Raw genomic sequence first — 22,108 nt, forward strand, 5'->3', positions numbered from 1 at the left:
CGTATCACACAATATACAAACATGATTAGATTAGGAATTTAACTATGAGAGAGATAGGACGTGTATCATAGTGTTATTCATATACCATATCTTTTGATGAGTGAAAACTTGTCATTTCTGTAAAATTAAAATTGTTACATTCGGAGATGCAAAAACCTTGCACTTCAGTATTTGCTTGACATATCATATTCCGTAATATCTCACTTTTTCACAATGGATAAATGAGATGAAACCTTTCGATTTTTCAAAGATCAACTTCCGCCACAACTCATATTTGTGGAATTAATGCCATTTCTTCCAACATAAAATATCTTGATCAGGGCAAAGATGGGAAAATGTAAAACAGACAGGTATTGGAAATTTTCCAATAACGTTTTTGTCAGAATTTTTTAAACCTATGTAAACTATGCAAAGTAATTATGTTTGTCTTATTCCTATAAAAAAGTTTGATAGAAAATAAATATGAATTGATACGGCCCGTCTTGTATAGAAACCATCCTAGGTGAAAACAAGATGAAAATAAATGTGAATGATATTTTAATTTCGAAATAAAAGGAGAGCTATTTTGAGACGAACCCTGCTATTTTAGCCTGTGGTCGGTTGGAGAGTGTGAAACCCGGGACTGCGCCCTCATCTTCAAATTTTCGCTCCGCGTGGGCGAGGGGGGAGGGGTCATATGGCCTCGATATATATGGCGTGGACTTGCCCTCTTATACAACGGTTTTTCAGTAGAATCAGGTTTTTAAACTTGGTTCTTCTGATTCTGAATTCAAGACCTTATAGTCGGACTATTATGTCTCTCATATATGGGAAGGAAAAATTCATCCAAATACATCCAAATGCGAACTAAACAGCAAGATTAATTCTATGTCAAAGTATGTGAACTTAACTTTCCAAACTGAACAAATTACAATCTAGAACGAAAACTTTAATGTAACTTTATTTAAACTTTATGTAGAACAACAATTAATTCTAAAAAAATCAAACCACAATTTTTTATACTTAATAATGTTTGTAGACTTGAAATTATCTCAAATTATAATAGAAGATCTTGATCTTGATCTTGGTAACAGAAGATTTCATGAATTTTCGTTTAAGAATAAAATATTTGAAAGTATTTTATCAAAAAACCTTTTTTTGCTTAAAAAGGATTTGTAAAAAATTGCTAGAAATTAAAGATTATGTAAGTAGTAATAAATAAATGTAGTAGTGCTTATAAGATACCCTAAATAACAAATAATTTTACTCGAAAATATAATAATTTATTTTATTCCTATGAAGCAATACAGTGGAAATGGATCAAAATGTCGGAATATGAATTGTCTTTGGAGACGAAAATCTGATGGACGAAACCTGGTTGTCTCTCGATGAAATATAAATCCTATTTATTGGCGTCTCCAGACAAACTCATACCGCACATGGAAATATTCTCTAAGGAACTAGAGAAAATTTATTAAAAGCTGAGACGATATTAGATGCTTTAAGATCCATGGAGACAGATATGCAAGGAACTCGATATTTTGCAATATTGCTTGCGTTTGATGCGGATTGCGGCATGCATTCGTTTCGCAAGAATGATTCATCTTGAAGATCATTTTGCCTAGACACGAAATACTACATCGTCTTTTGCAGGAACTATCCAACATTTATTGCAAAATCGGAAACTTATTAAGACGCGTTTTCGTCTAGTATTATTTATTAATATTGTTGAGAGAAATCATAGATTCATAAGATTAACTAACGCAGAAAAAAAAGGATATGTAAGAAATTTTTTTTATTCAGTTTCTTTTCATTAAAGACATAATTATATTTATTCAAAAATAATAATAAATCTTTATATATGAAATAAGATGACATATTTATATTGTTGAAACTGAAATGAATTTCTGAAGAAGTTATTCGTTTTAAGCTACCTTAATTTATACGTTCATTTCTGGTATACATTTGAGAAATAATATATATTCTATAAAATAATAGAGATTAAAGAAAATAACGCTAATGTATCGATCACCTTTGAGGACAACTAAGTTCTCACCTTACTTTCGAATATCAATAGCAGCCATATACTATCTCTTTTATTTGAAAACTGTAAGTACAGAAACTTTGATAAGATGCTAAAAAGTACAAATATTTATTTTTAGAGAGTGTGAAACATTATCTTTCAACTTGATGATGATAAATAATAGAAATTGTTTTATTTACAAGATATGGAACATCTTTTAGCATGATGGCGAATGACAAATGTGTTCGATTTGAAAAAATTCTTACTAATCCTTAGTTAGATTTCTGTGATTGAATGATAAAAAATGTCTCATAGAAATGAATAATGTGCAAAATGAAATTTGCAGAAAACAATCTTTTATAAATCCACTTTAGGTTCTTTTGCAACGTGTAACATTTTTAATGAGCTGACCTTTTCTGTGCACAAAGCAAGGCATTGGTGAATTTCAGGACTTAAAAATTTATTTAATATTATTTATATTTATAAAATTTATTTTCCCATGCTTTCAACAGTCTGCATATGGAAGTTGATTTCATTCTGTTCATTTGTTTTAACTGCAGATGCCTCCAAACAAGCAAAGCTATGTTTTTGACTAACCTGTATTCTATGTCTCTCTTCCTCTCTATTATCTATGCGAGAAAATATAAAATGTAAAGCAGTATGAGTTGTCTTCCCGAAACGTTTTAGCATACTTTCCAATAAATGTGTTATTCCTTTCCCCACCTTGCAAAAAATTGCAGACCTTGGGTAAGGTCGTCAATGCTATGAGCACTCCGATTTTTTTTTTTTTTTTGCTTTGGCGTTCCTCACATGAGGGCTATGTACTTCGTAGTATAGTAAAGAGAATCAGTACTTATGCATTATTAGTCGCATACCATTGACAAAGTTACGGAAGAGCCTATTTGTATACGATCCTCGACGATTAATCCCCTAGATGCGGTTAATGCACAAGTTTCAGAAAACTGAATAGGAATTTTGGACATTTCTTTTCCTCATACCGATTGAAAAGCAAACCGAAGAATTACAAATTCATATATCAAATTTTTATTTATTAAGTCACTGCATTTTTGAGTTATCTCGTTTACTGAATCTTCACTATTTTGATCACACCGAATTCGAAAATACCATTTTTGTGTTGATTTTTGATTGTCTGTGAACTTAACAATTCAAAAGCGAGGAGAGCTAGATCGATGGGATTTTGCATGGGATTTTATCATGACTATTGCACATCTTTGTCAACTTTTAGATCAACTCTGTCAATTGGTCGGCCGATTTGTCAGTTGGAGAGTAAGTGAAAGCTATAAGTTCATCTACTCAGTAATCTAGATAAATAAAATTTGGCAGGTGATGTTTACTCGAAAATCATAGATTTTTGATAAATTTCGAACGAAATCGGTAGACAGAAAGAGGTCCAAAATGCATATTCCGATCTTGTTACAATAAGCCGAACTTAAGTAAAAGACATATCAAATTGTGAAAGCATAAGAAAAAGTTAAGGAGAGAATGCTTCCTCTGGTTTTAAAAAAAACGGTGAAACTATTTCTGTAAATAATGAGAATAAGACAGAATAATGAGCACAAGACAGAATTTATGAGTCATTGAAAAAAATCTCTTTTCTGTGTATTATTTGCCAATTTCAAAGGTGAGTTGCTGTTACTAAATTGCAACTTTTTATCTTATGAAAGAATTGCTCAAACTATTGCATCTCTCAAATATGCAGCATACCTTATGTCAGAGACATGAAAAGATTTAATATGAAAAAATGTACTTACAAAAATTCTTAGCCTTATTTTTAAAAAAAAGCATTACTTATTCAGTTATTTTCATTTGAGGGATAAAATAAAAGAATAAAATAACAATTGATATATTCATTCTTTAAAAAATACTTCTATACAATTTCCGTTAAACTTCATTGTTAATTCCGTTAAAAGCTGTTATAAATTTGAACAACAGGAGGTTCAGATCGTATGCCTGGAAAAAATATGAATATATATCTGCAAAAAATATTTTTTTTTGAAGTTTTATGGTAGTTACGACAGATTGCAGGTTCATTTAATGTAGTAGCATACATTTACTGCACAACATTGAATGATATTAAACAATATTCTCAATATTGTATAATGTATAATACTGAATAATATAACATCGCATGATATTGTGTAATATGTTGTGCTATCTGGGAAATAGTATTTTTGGTTGACAAAATAAACTGGAATTGTTACACATGTTAAAATAAACGTTAATTTCTCAATATTATTTAAGATATTAAGTTATTCCTATTAAATTAAGCCAAATAAACTTACATGGAATATTTAATTGCATATTCTTGCATTTTCATGATAATGAAATTGATATCTTAAAGAAAGATTATAGTAATTCCGAAGAGTGAAAATATTTATTTTAAGTCGCAATATTATTACATTTTACACAGCACTATTTTCTCTCTCTCTATATTTTTTAATGAAATAAAAACTTCATAAAATCATGCTATTTAGTAATTTTTTAAGTTTAGAAAAAAAGCAGTGTATTGTGAAACGAGGATGCATTAAATAATTCCCTTTTCGTACTTATTAACCATTGAAGCAGTAAATAAATAATTTAATATCGTGAGATTCGAATATGTTTATTAATATATTTGTAAGTATTTTGAAGTTACTTTTACTAGTGGTTAAAAATAAAACGACGGCATCATTTTGTTGTTAACATCTGATACAGCCGAGCGGTATGCATTTATTCTTTATTTCTGAATCTGAAACAAAAATGACCAAGACCGCTTTTATTCACTCTTCGTTTCTGCTTGTTCAAGGATTCTGTTCTGTTTTTTCTCATCTGAAAGGAATAGTGTTCTCCAAAATGCCTTGGGAGATCTCAGCTGATCGATTAACTCATGCTGCGAAATTCACTTATTAGGCCTTTTCTCCCTTCTGTGCTTTCTACCATGAGGAGAAAAGTTGATTAATCTGCAGTCAACTCCAGTGTGACCTTCGCATTGTTAGTGTTAACTCGTTTCAATAAAATCCTTGAAGCAACTGGATCGAGATATGGAGAGCAATGACCTCGAATTTCGTTTTGAAAGATTCTGACTTATAACTAAAACTGAAATACTCAAGGTCTAATTTTTCACTTGGTTGTTGATCTTTATCAAATTTGTTTTTTACAATCCATTTCTTGAAAAAATGATGATTGACTAGCTTTCAGTCTTGAAACAACAAATTTGTTTGTACGGCAAATAATAATCTGCAAACATTAAAGCTAAAATGTGTTTTGAATAATTAAATATTGTATTGCTCATCAAGTTATAAAAATATAGAGAAGTTTTAATCACTTTACATGAGCGATTTTTGAATTTTGATGATTTTATTAAAGATTTATATTGCAAAACTCAAGATTTATCATGTTGTTATTGATGATTGTTTACTAATTTTCACTACAGTTTAGTTAACCTTAAAGACTACCTCAAAATGATGGGAATATTTATTTTTTATCATTTCTTCAAGACATTCATTTTTATAAGATTTTGAGAAATAAACCTGTCCTGTAAGTTGGAAATAATTTCATTTCTATGAATGTAACATAAAATCACAATATGTATGTATAATATAAAATGTAATATATTAAATACCAAAACTTTTGCATAGCTTGTTGAAATATTTCGAGAATCAAAAGAAAATATTTATGGCAAAGTAGGATTCTTATGGAAGTTCTCCACAGCTATTCTCTAATTAACTTTATAAATTGTTTACGACCAAATTATCTTCTTGTCTTTATAATAAATGAATAGTTTCTATAAACCATTCAATATTCTTTTAAATGGTTTTAAAAGAAAATTCCAATTTTTTTAAGTGAATAGGAAGTAATAGGAAAATAATTTATCGTTCAGGGCAATCAAAATTACTATCAGAGTTACTATCAGTTCAATCAAAGTTACTAAAGTTACTAACTTTGTTTAGGGATTTCTGAACACACATAAAATTAGTATGACAATTACCCCAGAACTGTCGAACCGTACGGTGTACCTGGATAAAACTCTTCACAACAGCACGGAAAAGGAAACTAAAATTGCGACCTAATCGTCGACACCAGTCACTGTACAACTTGTCTTGATAGATGAGGTAATACTACCCCACAGCCTTAATGTACCCACTCGGAAAACGAAAAACAACGACAATTAGGGAAGTTGTTCATCTTAAATCTGAGGTGCTCACCTCGGCGGGAGTAAGAATTTAGCAAACAGAAGATTTTCATCCGAGCAGCCAGGTTGAAGAGGGCTCAGGTAAAAGATATTATTACTCTAGTTACTAAATTAACAAATTTTTGAACTATACAGATTTTTTAACATAAAATCTGTAATATTAATTAACATTAATATTTAATATTATTAGGATAATAATAATAATGTGTCAAATATAATCAGTCAGGTCTTTGTCTCCTTCGTTTCATTCACTTAGTTATTACAATATTTATAAACACTGAGCAATAATGAATCATAATAAATAAATAAAAACGTATACATTTTCATAAAGTTACGGAAATAAAAAATGGCTTAAAATAAATCATAACACGATGCTATGCTTAAAATATGCTAAAACGTGAAACTAAATACAATTTATTAAAAGATGCACTTCATAGTGCACATTGCCTCCTAAAGCCGCGAAGTATCCAAGTCCGCCACTGTTAGCAAACAAAATTCAGATAATAGGTTGAGATTTAATGACAAATTTCTCAATACTTTTAATATAAAAATAATGGGACTTGATGCAATGTTATGATTTTACTCATTATCATTTTGCTCATTATATATATCAGACTTACTCTATGAACATCATTTTTTGGTCCGTTTTTATCTCACCATTCCTGTTATTATTATTTAAGAATGTCTACATCTCTATATAGTGCTTACGTTCAGGATTATACTTTCAGAACCAAGTTTCATCACTCTTGGTAATACCATATGCATATCAAAAATTTCCTCTTTCGAAGTTTATCCTTTGTTTATACACTATTTATTTATATCTATTTATTCTAAGTATCTCTTGGTTCACCTTTCAAGATCATATTGTATTTAGTAATTTTCTCTCTAAGCTCAAAAGAATTTTATTATTTGAAAAATGATATTTGATAAAACACGATGGAAATCATAACAGTATTCTCACCTTACAATAATATTTGCACAGCTTTAAGTGTAGAGATTTAATATTATTCATGATTTCCTTAAGATTTAAGCATGAAATGATGACAGTGATAGAATGAACGGATGTAATCTGGTATAGTTTGGTGAAAAGAGAAACTAATATATAGTTTCTATCTATTTCTTTGTGATATTATATTCGATAAAGAAATCACTTCAGTTTTTTAAAAGATCGTAAACATTACAAGCGACATATTTTTTCAAATTAAAGAATTTTAGCGCATATTAAATGTACTTATTTTTTAAGTAAGACCTCAAGATATTCTCAGCGAAAAAAACTGAAACCTGTCACAGATTTCAGTTCGATGATTTCTGGTTTAGTTTAGGTTTTCTCACGAATAAAAATTCCCTGTTTGACAAAAAATATTTAATGTTTAAAAATGCTATCAAACAGTCTTCTTAAAAGTTTACAAAAGTAAAAAGATTTAAAAAATACAGTGATAAGATCCATCGTTATGAGAAATCAAAGTTTTTCAGAATTTCTACAATGTAATATAATTTTTGAATTCAAAAATGTTGAGTGAAATATGTTTCTTTTAGGGTCTAACATGTATGCTGGTATTTGCAATCTTTGCAGCCGTCCTAGGAATGTTTCAATTTGGCTACAATACAGGTGTTATCAACGCACCCCAAAAAGTAAGTTTTTTTTAAAAAAAATTCAAAACATAATTCTAGACGTGGGACACAAACATATCTGGGAAAATTTTACTAATCCATTTAAGTTAATAAAAACAGTTTTCAATCACACTTTTATAAAGGCACCAGAAAGTCAATTTAAAAAAAAAATTAATTTCTCATTTTTCTGTTTTATAGTTCATTGTTACAAATATTAAGGAATTTTGAAATAAATTTTTCTCAAATTCACTACCACGTCGCGAAAACTTTACATAAAATTGAAAAGTTATAAAATTTATTGGTAAATTAGTACTTTAATCCAGAAAGTATTGAAGTAGGGTACTATCATCGCGAATTCACAAATGTGCAAAATTTCAGAACTCAAGAACAACGAGAAATGAGAAAAACTCGATTATAAATTCCACACCTTTACAAACATGGAACACCTCAAATTAATAAAATGGTTTAACAAAATGTTTTTTTTGCAACTAACAAAAGGTCAGCAATAATTTCCCATATTTATTTTTTCATGCAAACAAATCTATAGCGATAAATAACAATATTTGTAAAGATTCATATGATACTAAAAGTTTTTGAAAAGAAATCATGATTTTTTTTCCAAGAAATTTAAAGTTTATATCAACAATTTAAGCATTTTGCCGCTTTAGACAATATAATTTAGCTTACATCTACATTTTCCCCATTCATTTTTTAGATAAATCTTATTCCCTACATATATTTTTCTGCTTAATAATTATATTCTAGTATTTATAGTATCAATACCACTTTGATTGAATAACACATAAACTGATTAAAATCATCAGATGCTCATTGGTTTTAATCACTGATTAAAATCAATTTAGCTCCATTGAATTATTGCTTTAATGAGAGGGTGGAAGTTCATTGCTATTTTCTTTTATGAATGCTTTGAAATGAATAAATAAAAGTGTAAATAAAGTGGCGAAATCCAGGTTTTTAAACAAAATGACGAAAAGTATTAAACATATCTTAAACACTTACAATATTAAGTGGTCATTTTTAATAATTTAAATCCTATAAGTTGCTAATAATTTTATTTTTATATGAAAATTTTAGATCATTCAGAAATTCATCACTGATGTTTATAAGGCTCGAACAGGATCGGATATATCTGACGATTTTCGAGATTTACTATGGTCTTTGATTGTATCTGTGTTTGCTATTGGAGGAATGATGGGAGGACTGATTGGGGGCTCGATTGCAAATAAATTTGGAAGGTATGTGGATACTAGAAATATTTTCTCTAAGAAGAAAATAATCATTTAAAATACCATTTTTGTTCAGTACTTTCCTATGTTCTCCGATATTTTTGAAACACAATGTATACTTTTGAAGAATAAATAATTCTTTACCGAGTCAAATTTACAATCATGATTTTCTCTTTTGTAAGCGGCAGTATGAGCACAAATATTTTATGATACATGGAAAGTTTGATAGTAATATTTTTACGCCTTAAAAATGCCCGTTCTTGTTTCTTTCGATTGAATTACTTTGTTGGCATTTTATCTTCAAAGCTGGTTTTATATTTAAAAGGTTGTATCTAAAATTGTAGAAGTTTTCAGTTTAAATTAAATGTGAAATAACTGCAAATTTTCATAAAATGATGCAATAAAAATGGTGATGGACACCAACTTTGAATATCTTCAAGCAGTTGTAAAATTAATAGATAAAAAGATTGGCATCTTTAATAAGTTAAAGCATTCAGTATTATTCTTAAATACATTTTTAACAGAAACATTTTTTGAATCACGCAAGCCATTTCAGCTGTCTTAACAAGTTATTTGTATGTTCTTGATGGTCCTACCTTGATACTCTTTTGAGTTTTAAAAAAATGCGACCATAATTTTATTCCAAAGGAAAGAATTTGATTTACAGTTCAAATAAGATAATAAAGGAAAATATTTAGAATTTAGTTTTTCAAATTAGTATACAGATCTAAAGGAAATAAAATGAATTAAAATGACATATTTTAAAGTAACTGGATTTCTCTTACAGAAAATGCAATGATGGAAGTAATATACTTAAAGTCATTTGTCTCGGAATAAATATGTGGGGGCCATTTTTATCAATTATTATAATTATTTTCTTTATTATACGTATATTTGAATAAATATTATTAATTTTTTTCAATAATTTCTCATCATCTATTGAACATTTACAATACTGAAATTCACGTCATTTATCTATACAGGAAAGGAGGACTTCTTGTAAATAACATACTTGGAATTATTGGCGCAGCACTCATGGGTTCCAGTAAAATTTCGCACAGCATTGAAATTTTAGTTGTTGGCCGGTTTATCATCGGAGTGAACTGTGGTAAATATTTTACGTTATTTCATGAAATTATTATTATTTCGATCTAATACAAAACACGCAAGTTTCTGTGCACGGATAAGTTTAAACTATGAATGGTGTATTCTCTAAAGCATCGTTTATATGTTTTTCATTTGTATATCGTTTCACTACAGTTCCGATTCATTCGCATACATTGTAATGATGAAGTGTTATTTTAAAAATATTACTTTCAAATGTATTTGTATTACAGAATTAAATGTATGATAATCAAAGTTAAGATTTATATAATTTGTCATTTTGCTTTGTTAGTAACTTGAAAGATATATAAACAGTGCTTTACTATACACAATGCTTCCAAATGAATAGAAATGAAAGTGATAGGTATTCTATTGTTTAGTATAAAATCGTGCGGTTTTGAAACAAAATGTAACTGAATGTAAAACATAACGAATAATTACTTCATGATTGTCTTCGATTATTTGGTAAACCGTGATATCAAGTTGAAACATGAGAAGAATGAGTATTCTTATAATTTTCTGCCAGAAAACTGGGAGTTGGAATTTGGCCTAAAATATTGGCAATAAAGTGTGCGGAAAGACTTTTAATGCATATATTTGGAAAATATAAATTAATACCAGCTAGATTTATAATAGACATTCGCATGTTGTTTAATCATCTGGTTTGAATTATTGATCTAGTTTTCAATGATTCGGTAGAATAAAATTTAGAAAAAAATTGATATTAAAATCATACTTTTTCATGAAATATTTATGAATATTTTTTTTTATTTTTGCATATTTCTGTTAATACTGTAATTTAATATTCAAATGAAAAGTATTAATCGTTCATTGTGCATATTGTCGCAAATTGCAGAATTGGTCGTACTTCAAAAGAAAAGCATTACTAAGTGAAAAAAATACTGATAAGATAACTTTTTTAAGTAAAATGGAAATAACGTATTTTTAAAGTAAAGTACTGTTAAGATAGTGCATCTCTAAAGCAAAGTATTATTAAAATACACTAATGTCCATAAATTAAGGATAATTCAGAGACACTTGGAAATCGAACTCTAAAATACATATATCACCCGTAAAATGACGACACACATCTTCAAAAATCATACACAAATTGCAGGAAGCCACCAGATAACACCGATAGTACGTCACAATGACGAGAGTGTAAGAGAGTGATATATAAGGAATACAGTCAAAGAAGTAAAATTGTTCTCAAGCGCTTTACAAGTCTTTCACTGCAATTACCGCTTAGTTATGACACAAAGGACGCATTTGGATGATTTTTTACGCGGTAGAATCATCGGACGTCTGGAATGGGGGCGTACCCAGCTGGAAGTATCCGAGGAACTTGGAATGGCCTAGAGTGTCATCTCCAGGCTTTTGCAATGATTCCAAGATGATGGTAATGTGAGTAGACGTTACAGCACAGGTCGCCCCAGAGTTACAACGCCGAATGAGGACTGGTATTTGGCAGTTACGGCCAAAAGAAACAGACGGAGCACAGCATCAGACCTGTCTCATCAGCTCTCTTCAGCTGCTGGTACGACAGTTTCAAGGCAGACCATGTACAGACACTTAGGGCAGATTGGTCTATATGCTCGTAGGCCTGTCAGATGTGTTCCACTTACTGCAATTCACTGTCGCCTGCGGTTAAACTGGAGTAGAGAGCATGCATTGTGGACTCCGCAACAGTGGGCTTGTGTGATGTTTTCCGACGAGTCCAGGTTTAGTTTGCAGTCTGACTTTCGCTGGACTTTCATATGGAGAGCGCCAGGTACCAGTTACCATCAAGAGAACATCATTGAACAACACCGTTACGGTGGTACAGGATTGCTCGTTTGGGGGTGGAATTATACTGGGCTCCAGAACAAATCTGCGTATTCAGATCGGAACCATGACAGGCCAAATTTATCGAGACATCATACGTTATATCGAACAACATTTACGTTTATATAGGGGCGCCATGGGCACAGAATTCGTGTTTATGGGTGACAACGCCCGTCATCACCCTGCAAACATAGTAAACGAATGCCTTCGATCGGTGGATATCACCCGTATGAACTGGTCAGCATTCTCACCGGACTTGAATTCAGTAGAGCATGTATGGGACATACTTGGCCGACGAGTTGCAGCCTGTCAACCACCTTCTACATGTCTACTGGAACTTCGGAGAGCATTGCTTGATGAGTGGTGTAATATTTCCCATGATCAGATCGATAATTCGATAATCAGCATGCTTAGGCGTTATACATACTATATACATTCTGTATTGCATCGTCTGGGAGACATACTATGTATTAACCATCATACTAACCATGTAATATTGGTTTTTGTAAATAGTTTTTTTTTGTAATTTGCTCCAGGGAGCAAAAAATCGCAATTTTTATTAATCATATCAAACATATAGCCTCTTTTTTGCTCTTTACCTTGTGTTTAATAAATAGGCTTTACAAATAAGTCGCATTTGTTTTGCTTCTGACTCTTTCTTTTCATGAACTTGCATTATCCTTAATTTATGGACATCTCCAAAGTAATATTAACACGGTACATCTCTAAAGCAAAGTAATATTAACATAGTATATCTCTAAATCAAAGTGCTTTTAACAGATTTTTAAAGTGCATGAAAGATTAAATGGAAATATGCACAGTAGTCTTCTGCAGGTGAAAACATAGAAAGACCATCGTAGCAAGGAACACTTGAAAACGACGTGAAAGCTAACTATTTTTGCTCTTTTTATAAAATTTATAGACAAACTAAACAGTTATTTGAAAAAGAAGTCCAAAAAATTGAGCGAATACATAATATTGTCTTTTCATTTGAAGTTTTTTCTTAATTTAAATTTTTTATTAGTAGAAGTGTAGTTATAAAATACTTTGTATTTTCATATATAAAAAATTTACAAAAAAACATTCTGAAGGAAAATATTCTGAACTCTTTGGAGACCATATCTTGTTTAAATGGACCCAAACCTAATTTGAATGAAATAGTGATATATATATATTTTCATGTCTAATAGAAAAACGCTTTATTACTTTTATACAGTAAAACAATGTTTGAAGAGTATTGGCAAAATTTGAATTCTGAAGAATTGAAAATAGTTCATTCAAAATATTCTCATCAAAGTTACATTACAGTTACTGATTGTAAGATGATAGAAATCTTTATTAAACATAGAAATGTATCTTGTGTTTTTTTAACTTGTCGTATCTGTGTAGTTAAGCTAATTTTATTGAATTTTCTTGCTTGCGTTTATTACTAAGAGGGATTTTTTTAATTAAATGAAGCTTTTGGATTGCACCAGCATTTAGAATGAAAGACTTTCTGAATTTATTTTTAATGTTTTTAGTCCAATCAAAGTATTTTATCTATACGTCTTGAAGAAATGAAACGGATAAAAATAACTTCCTAAAAAAGGATAATCTATTTTTGTCATACTTTTAGTTTTTAGAAAATAAAATAATGATAAAATATTTTTATTGCGCTTTTAATTGTTTATGGAAAATCATAAAATGTTATTCTTTTTTCAATATTTGAAAACTAAATAATGAGTAGATATAGAAAAGTCTACAAAATCTTATTTCTCTTTTTCTTTGATTCCTTATTTGTTTGAAGAAATAAAAGTTTGAAGAAACATTTTTTATTTGATATTTTCTTTATTGTATGTCTATCTTGATAACAGAATTAAAGAATAAATTTATGTGCCTAGGTATCAACACAGCTTTGGTTCCGATGTATTTATCTGAAATTTCTCCACTTACATTAAGAGGAGGGTTAGGTAGGTGTAAACTTTACGACATGAAATTTTTATTGTTTTACATTTATTTCTCATTTTTGATGTTGAAACTCGTATTTCTCATTATGTTTCAAGGGACTGTGAATCAATTAGGAATTACAATTGGCCTTCTACTGTCGCAGGTGCTAGGTATCGAGGCTATTCTCGGAACTGCTGGAGGGTGGCCATTCCTTTTTGGTATTCTTTTTATTGAAACTTTACATTTAAATAAAGTTTTATTTTATAATTACTTAAAATGTATGCATTTAGAATAATAATTCCATCTTCGTGAATACATCTTTAATTAAATATACTTATTATAATTTAAGCATCGTGAATATATCGGTTGAATTTTTAATACCACTTTTTCTTATCTGGATATTTAGAATATATGGATTTACAGCAATAATTCTTCCATTGGTGTAATTTCTATTTTCAAACAATTATTGAAATTTTGTTTTGTTATTTTAATTCCTCTACCAAAATTTAAGAAATAAAAAAGCTAAACTTAAAGATTATATTAATAGTTATAAAATTAATTATTTTTTAATTTTAAAACTATTAAAACAAACGGAATGTTTTAGTTTCATGCACAAAATATTTCTAAGAGCCACTATAGATGTAACGTATGTGTATCTTTTTATTTTAGGTTGGATAAAAAGATCAAACTAAGCCATGACACCATTTATCCTTTAAAATATAAACTTGTATAAAAGAAGATTATGCGAGTACACTGTGTTCACTTAAAACTCTTATTTTAGTTGGAAAATTCAAATGACAAAATAATGAGTATAATAAATAATGAGTTCCATTGTTTTAAGTAAAAAAAGGCACTTGTTTAGAATGAAAATTAAAGATCGATCTAGTCAAAATTTCCCCCACCTCAGAAACTACAATTTTTATCCATCTATCGGGCGACAAACGAATTCCGTGAAGAATAAATTCTGGTTGTTTAGATGCAATCTAATTATCAAACCAGTTTATGATATCCGAGCGGGAACAGAGCATCTTTACAGAAAAGGGCATTCTGCATGAAGCGAAAAAAATAGTATTTGGAGAATAGGGAGGGCAGGCCCAGTGAAGTGATTCCAAAGATTCTTTCGTTGCTCTGGTAGCAGGTGAGCGAGCATTGTTGAAAAGCTACTTGACATGTTTTTCGTAATATACTGGACGTTTCTCTTTTAGTGTTTGATTCAAATGAACTGTTCTTATATCGTTCACCTTTATGTTTTTGTCAAGTAATACCTCTATACCTGCATCATGGATTTCATTTCGGTATTTATTATGTTCATTGTCATGTCTATTGAAATCACCCTTTTTAAATCACCGAAACCATTCTTTGCAAATGGTATTCGATGGGACATGCTCACAATAGCTATCTAGCAGCAATCGATGTGTCTAGCAGCAACTATTTCGATTTATTTGAAGGCAAGCAGTATTACTAACGCCCTCTATTAAAGATGAGCGGAATCCTGTTTATATACCCAATAATATGATTTACACAAACTCATTTATAAGTGACGATTTAGAGACTGAACAAGTATTTATTGCAGCACATATTGAATATATATACCAGTGAAAAAGAAAATTAACTACAGTAGACGTATATCAGCATTTAACTAAATATAATCACAATGAGATAAAATATTTGGATACCACACATTTTTTTTGGAAATATACACAAAATATACGCACATCTCTCACCATGAAAAATTTCTTAATCTTAAAGAAATTTTTTAATGTCATTAATTCCTTTAAATGAATTTAGTTGCATTTTACAATCATATAGAAAAAGTAACTAGTATAATTTCCGTTTGTAGAAACTTAATCATAATATATACGATATCTTCCTGCCTCCTGATACGATAAAAACAGTAATACTTAGGTTTTAAAATTCACAACGGCATCTCAAATAGTAAATCAAAGTTCGCGCTAGTTATATTTTGCAGAATACGATGCATCTCATTGGAATAATCCAGAATATTACATCGTAAAGACAAATTCAACATTCAAGTCAGAAAAATCAGGGTTTAACTTAAATTTCCTATTTTGCACATGTAAATATTGTCAAAAATAATATTCCTTAATTTCGATAAGATTATCTTCGATGAAAATGTAATGTTACAAACCAGTTTTTAAAATTCGCTTTTTGCATAAAATTATCCTTATGCGCATTTTTATAAGTAAAATGCATTTCAGGAATCTCGGTTATACCGGCTGTATTACAACTTCTCATCCTTCCTTTATGTCCTGAAAGTCCAAGATATTTGCTCATCTCGAAGCAGCAGGAGTCTCTCGCCCGAGAGGGTAAGTTGAAATTAATATATTCGTATGATTCAATCAGTATGGAAAACCAAATTCTTAAAATGATTCTTCTATGCAGCCCTGCAGAAACTTAGGTGCTCAAGTCTAGTGGAGGAGGACATAGAAGAAATGAAAGCAGAAGACAGAGCTCAACAACATGAGCCTGAAGTAAGATTCTGAAACATTTATAATTTTTTAATGAACATAAAATAAATATTATAAATAATATTAAAAAAAGGTTTTTAACCATCAAGTGTATCAACCGAAGAAAATTAAATTAAAATTTTTCTTTATATAAATATTAAAATGAATTTTAAAAATAGTTAGAATGATAAATATGGAATTTATAACAGCACTTTTCTTTGGTGAGCTATGGTAATGCAATATTTTAAGAAAAACTAACAGGTATTATCACAATGATTAAATCTAGGAATAGCTTGCCAAATTTTCAGTTTCTTAGTTAAATGATTAATTCTACAATATCCATCTAAATTGATTATTTATTATTCCTTTAGAATTCTCACTTCTTTTGGAGGGGGGACTCTAAAATGTTTCTAGAAATTTTGTTTATGCAGGTTGATTATATTTTCGAGTTGAAAAGGTTATAAATGAAGAACCAGTTGTCAAAATTTCTTAAAATTTTGCTCGAATGCATTCCAAGGAATGAAGTTTTGTTTGGCGAAAGACAGAAAATTACAGCAAAAAGAGTGGATAGTATATTGAACATTTCTTGGAAAAGTTGTAGGAGTTTATATAAAGATTTTCTTTTCGAGATGACATTCCTTAGAATAGAATCGCCATTTTCCCTTAGGGTACTTTTATTTCCAATCGGCATCCCGTTTTGAAGAGTTCGTATGTAGCATGTCCCCATTTGACAAGTTATTTTTATTTTGAGAATATTCTTCATAACGGCTTTCAAGGCACTAACTATCGATACATTTGTCAATCTTCCTTCATCAAATGGATTCACATTGCTTGAATTGTATACTAGAAAAATATCTGGTTCTTCCGACCCAGTGCTTCTTTATATACTGTGTTTTAAATCATCGTTTAACTTTACCTCCCCCCATTTCCTATACTCAGATTATGTATATCATTCCTGGAAATTATCTTTATTTTTTTCTAAAAGTTTAAGAATATATTTACATTTTTTAGACTATAAGTTGAATTCTTGCCTTAAATTTGATTTTGAAATTATGAAAATATTTATTAAATATTGTAATTGTTACAACGAATTCATGAAATTGATTAATGAAAATTTATTACTTTATTTATAGACTGCTTTCACTGAGGAATTTCGTATACAGCCTCCTCCTGTAGAGATTACTATATGGAAATTACTTAAGAACAGATCCCTCCATCTTCCATTAGTTATAGGAGTTGTAATGCAACTCACTCAACAACTCTCAGGCATCAACGCAGTAAGTAATATAATATTGCAGATTATACTCTATAAAAAAGCAGACCTTATATCTCTTTTATGAAGCACTAAAATGATTTGCAATTTTTTTATTATTTGATTGCTTTAGATATCAAATTCTATTATGAAGCTGCAATACATTTCTTTGATAGAAACTGTTTTAGATTTCTGAGGGATTGTTTTGAGGAAATCTATAAGATTAAATTGAAGATATTAATTTTTTGGCAAAATGAGATTATGTGAATATGGAAAAGTTTTATGGGCCGTTTTATGCTGTTACGAAAAAGCAAATCATTCATTTCTTTTATCAGATATTGAAATTTTGCACAGTTCTTGTTATTTTTGATATCCTTAGTTAACAAATTTTGATTTGAAAATTGCTATACATTTCTTCAATAAACGCTGTTTAGGTTTCTGAAGAATTGCAGTTAAGAAATTTGATGCAGACATGTCTAAATTAAAGATATTAATTTATCGCAAAATGAAATTATGTTGATAGAGAAAAATGCTAATAAAAAAAAAGTAAGATTCATATGCTTTCAGAATTCTTTCTAAGGCTGATGATTAGATATTTCCTATGAATTGAATAAAATAAGTTATTTCTAACCAAACTGGCTCATTCACCCATCTCAATTAGCAATATTTATGATCTCACTTTCATTAAAATAGCCTTTCTGATGTGTAAAATATTTCTCATTTCTCTTTAAAGTTATGAATGGATTTTTAAAAAATTATCTTCAAATATGAAAAATATTCTAGGGAACTTCATATTGCACATTGAAAATGTTATTACGTCCAATGTGCAGCAAAAAAAAATATTTTATTTCAACCAAGTACAAATTTTACTTTAATACACCATTAAGTAAAAGTTATATCATAAAAATTCATATTTTTTTTCATTACTTCTTTTTATTTCTTTCATTTAGGATTTATATTGAATAGAAGGAAATAAATATAAAACCTCTCAACTTTTTAATAGAAGAATTTTTTTAATATAACGAAAAGAATACACGATCTTTTGAAATGGAAATCTAAATGACAAAGTAAACTTATGCTTTTTTGCTCCAATGACTGATATCGAGTATCTAATAGCTATAAAAAAAATTTCCCATTGAAAATGTATTGAAAGATTTTTTTTCGTTTCTACTTCTGAAGTTATCTTAAATTTTTTATAGAATGTATAATCTGATAAAAAGAATGAACCACAACTTTGTATCTGTCCTGTGTTTGTTATGAAAGATATTAAAATTTCATGTTTTTACAAATATATCTGTATTGTCAAAACATCCACTTTAGGTAGCCATAAGAAATTGTTATGACCGGCCAAAATTTGACATTATTACTATTCTTTCCTTAATTAATAATAAAACAAAATATCGTTGATATCAAACGCTGTCTTGAGTTCTAACAGCAGTATTGTTCGATCAACTGTCAAATCATTCCTGCCATTTAATAATATCTAGATGCAATAAATGGTGGAAAATATATTTCCCGATGTAAAACTGTATTGAAAATGCAACTGATTTTATCTGAAAAATTTAATAGATTGAATTTAATTTGTTTCTGAAGTAATTTTAATTTCGCAAAATATCATAGGTACAATCTCAACAAAATAAAACCTCTGTAACTTATTTACTAACGCATCTTCATAAGATTTGTGCCGATGGAAATTGCTTAAAAGGAAAGGTTGATTAACGTAGACGAGCTGATTTAACCAGTAAATTAACATAATTAACAACTATCTCGAAAATTTTCCATTATGGAAATCGAAACTCCTTAATAATTCGATTCAGCAGATCTTTTAATGTATATGTATCAAATTTCGTTACGAAATTTGCAGTAGGTTTGGAGATATACTTAATTTTGTTTGCTGAAAACTTCGACCAAAAAAGACCAATAGAGTGAGGACCGTATATTAAGTAAATTTCGGCTTGTTAATAGCAAAATAAGACTTTTTTAGCTTTTTCATTCCAGGAATTTTGGAGAATAAATAGCACAACTCAGATTTATCCTTAATATGAGTATCAGTTTTCAAAATACAAATGTTTTTTGTTTTTATTTAAATATTGAAGCTTTTCCATTACTTTTAAAATCAATTAATCATTTAGTCTTTAAGTTGCTACCGCTTAAAGAAATTAATATACATCTTAATTCTTATGGAGAATGAAAAACGTTGTTTAATTCATTTTTTCCCTTAAAAAGTTGCTGATGTACGAATAAGAGAATAACTGATATTCGAATACCATAAAGATATTTTAAACCAATGGAATTATTAGTCTTTATTAAAAGGACGGATTTTCATTTTCAGGCGGAAACAATTATTTATTGGACAGAAGATTTATTAAGTTCAATACTGTAAGAATGACAAAGTGATGGGCATTCTTCTGTTATGTAACGGCTGATACGTATAACCAAGGAAGTAAATATAAACGAATTGAGCTAAATACGTTATCATGCTAGTATATCTCGAACTAGAAATTCGAAAACTATGTTTTTTGATAATCGCAATTTCAAAAAGGAGAATATTTCATAATTTAGAGGGAATCATTTTACAGATATTTTAAAAATATTCTCTACCTAATAAGAGTATTTTATGAATGAATGATCAACATTAAGCAGTTAAGTATATAAATTATAGGTGCCAATTAATTTCCTTATTTTAGCGTTAATTAATTTTCTGAATAGTAAAAATATACGGCGGATTTCCTTGGATCCCTATTTCATTTACTTGCAAGCGATTACTGTCGGTTAGGATTGAAAATTAATTAAATATTCCAACAGTCAATCTGTCCTGCAATCTAATTTTACATTGTCTGAATGAAAAAAAAACACATTCATTTTTTTTAAAGAAAGCAAAATTCATGTGAAATTAAATTGTCTGATAAGAAAATAAATGTTATATTTGCCTAGCTGCGATATTGTAATGACAGTTAAAGTTCGTGCTTCATGAAGAATAGATCTAAATATGCGAATAAATGTTATATACAGTCCCTTAAAAAGTAGGCGTTGCAAATCGACTGAGGAAATTTTACAATTTTTGTAAATATTTCGAAAAACTATGCGAAATATGCTTACAATTGTTTTTTAATTCCGGTATTTTAGCATGGCAGCTTTACTCCCATGCAAAAAATTTAGTATTTTCACATTTATCTTTAAAAATTCATAAAAAAATATTAAATTTGTATTACTTATGCACTTATTTCGTGACTTTAGGAAATATGATAGTTTTCTTTATCTGAGTGAAAAAAAATCTTTGAGAAATATATAATAGTTCCGATATATTGTCGAAAGCTCATTTGATATATATATATAGATTCCATTTATTTATGGAAAATTTATCATTCACCTACTCATACTCTCCGATGGGACAAAGGTTCTATTAAGAAAACCCGAACAGAGTTCAAACATTTTCTCTCTCTTCATTCATATTTTTAGATTTTGCAATGGTACATCTGAAATTCACGCTATACAAAATATAACTGTATTTGCTTTTAGGTCCTTTATTATTCAACTGGTCTTTTTATGGGTGCTGGTCTGCCTGAGAATGCTGCGAAATTCGCTACGATCGGTGTTGGAATCGTGATGGTTATTATGACGCTCATCTCAATTCCTTTAATGGATCGAAAAGGCAGAAGAACCTTGCAACTCTACGGTCTTGGAGGAATGTTCATCTTCAGCATTTTTATCACAATTACAATGCTCGTCAAGGTATGGATTCTCTACTGTTTGAAGATATAAAACTTGATTTAAAATTATCAATTCAATGAAAATTAAATTTTGACTAACAAAGTACCAGGACTTCGTTTATAGGATAATTTTAGCAAGTATTAAATGTTTAAAATAAGGAAATTAATAAAAATGAGTTAAACAAATTAATACTTAAAATACGCTGTGCATACAGTCAGAGTCATAGATTATCACTTACTAGAAAATTATGATATTTTTCTGATTTTTTATGGGAAAAAAGTTTATTTATTTAGTTGACCTCTAAAAGATTAGAGGATGCAAATTTTTGCTGAGCATGATATCATAAAGATAACGAATCAAAAAGGAACATTTAAAGGAAACCTAAATTTGGCAATTTAAAAATAATTATCACCAAATATGTTTCAATTATAGAGTGAATTCAAAAAATACAAAGAATAGTCCTAAACAAATCAGATTTATCGTTATTCTCAAACCAGAATTTAAAAAAAAATCCCAGAATTAAATTAACTTTAAAAATCCTATCATTATATTATATTTTGCATGTATTAACAGCGCTTATGGAGCCATACCCAATACTTGGCCACGAATAAGAACCAAATACTTCTTATGAAGGGAAATTAGAAAGAAACGTTTTGTAACTAACGTTGTAAAATTGCATTTTTAAGCCGTTATCCAAATTTTGTGTATTACTCCCGTATGTGTTTTTTTCCGATCTGCATTGGTTTTATAATTGTGCTTTAAGAATAGGAC

General features: G+C 29.2%; 1 protein-coding gene across 2 annotated transcripts in view; it reads left to right on the forward strand.

Moving 5' to 3' along the window:
• Nucleotides 1-22,108, forward strand: part of LOC129960632 (glucose transporter type 1-like) — a 44,792-nt gene that overhangs the window by 15,118 nt on the left and 7,566 nt on the right. The window contains exons 1-10 of one of the 2 annotated variants that reach the window (XM_056074179.1): nt 6,156-6,275; nt 7,731-7,826; nt 8,901-9,061; nt 10,036-10,160; nt 13,861-13,929; nt 14,023-14,124; nt 16,126-16,233; nt 16,310-16,398; nt 17,508-17,651; nt 21,146-21,358. In XM_056074179.1, coding sequence (XP_055930154.1) covers nt 7,743-7,826; nt 8,901-9,061; nt 10,036-10,160; nt 13,861-13,929; nt 14,023-14,124; nt 16,126-16,233; nt 16,310-16,398; nt 17,508-17,651; nt 21,146-21,358 — 1,095 coding nt within the window. In that variant the 5' untranslated portion in view covers nt 6,156-6,275; nt 7,731-7,742. Of the gene's footprint in view, nt 1-6,155; nt 6,276-7,730; nt 7,827-8,900; nt 9,062-10,035; nt 10,161-13,860; nt 13,930-14,022; nt 14,125-16,125; nt 16,234-16,309; nt 16,399-17,507; nt 17,652-21,145; nt 21,359-22,108 lie in introns of those variants that run through there. The other variant, XM_056074178.1, reaches the window with a different exon arrangement.

This window comes from Argiope bruennichi, chromosome X2, assembly GCF_947563725.1.
Source record: "Argiope bruennichi chromosome X2, qqArgBrue1.1, whole genome shotgun sequence".
Classification (NCBI taxonomy): domain Eukaryota; kingdom Metazoa; phylum Arthropoda; class Arachnida; order Araneae; family Araneidae; genus Argiope; species Argiope bruennichi.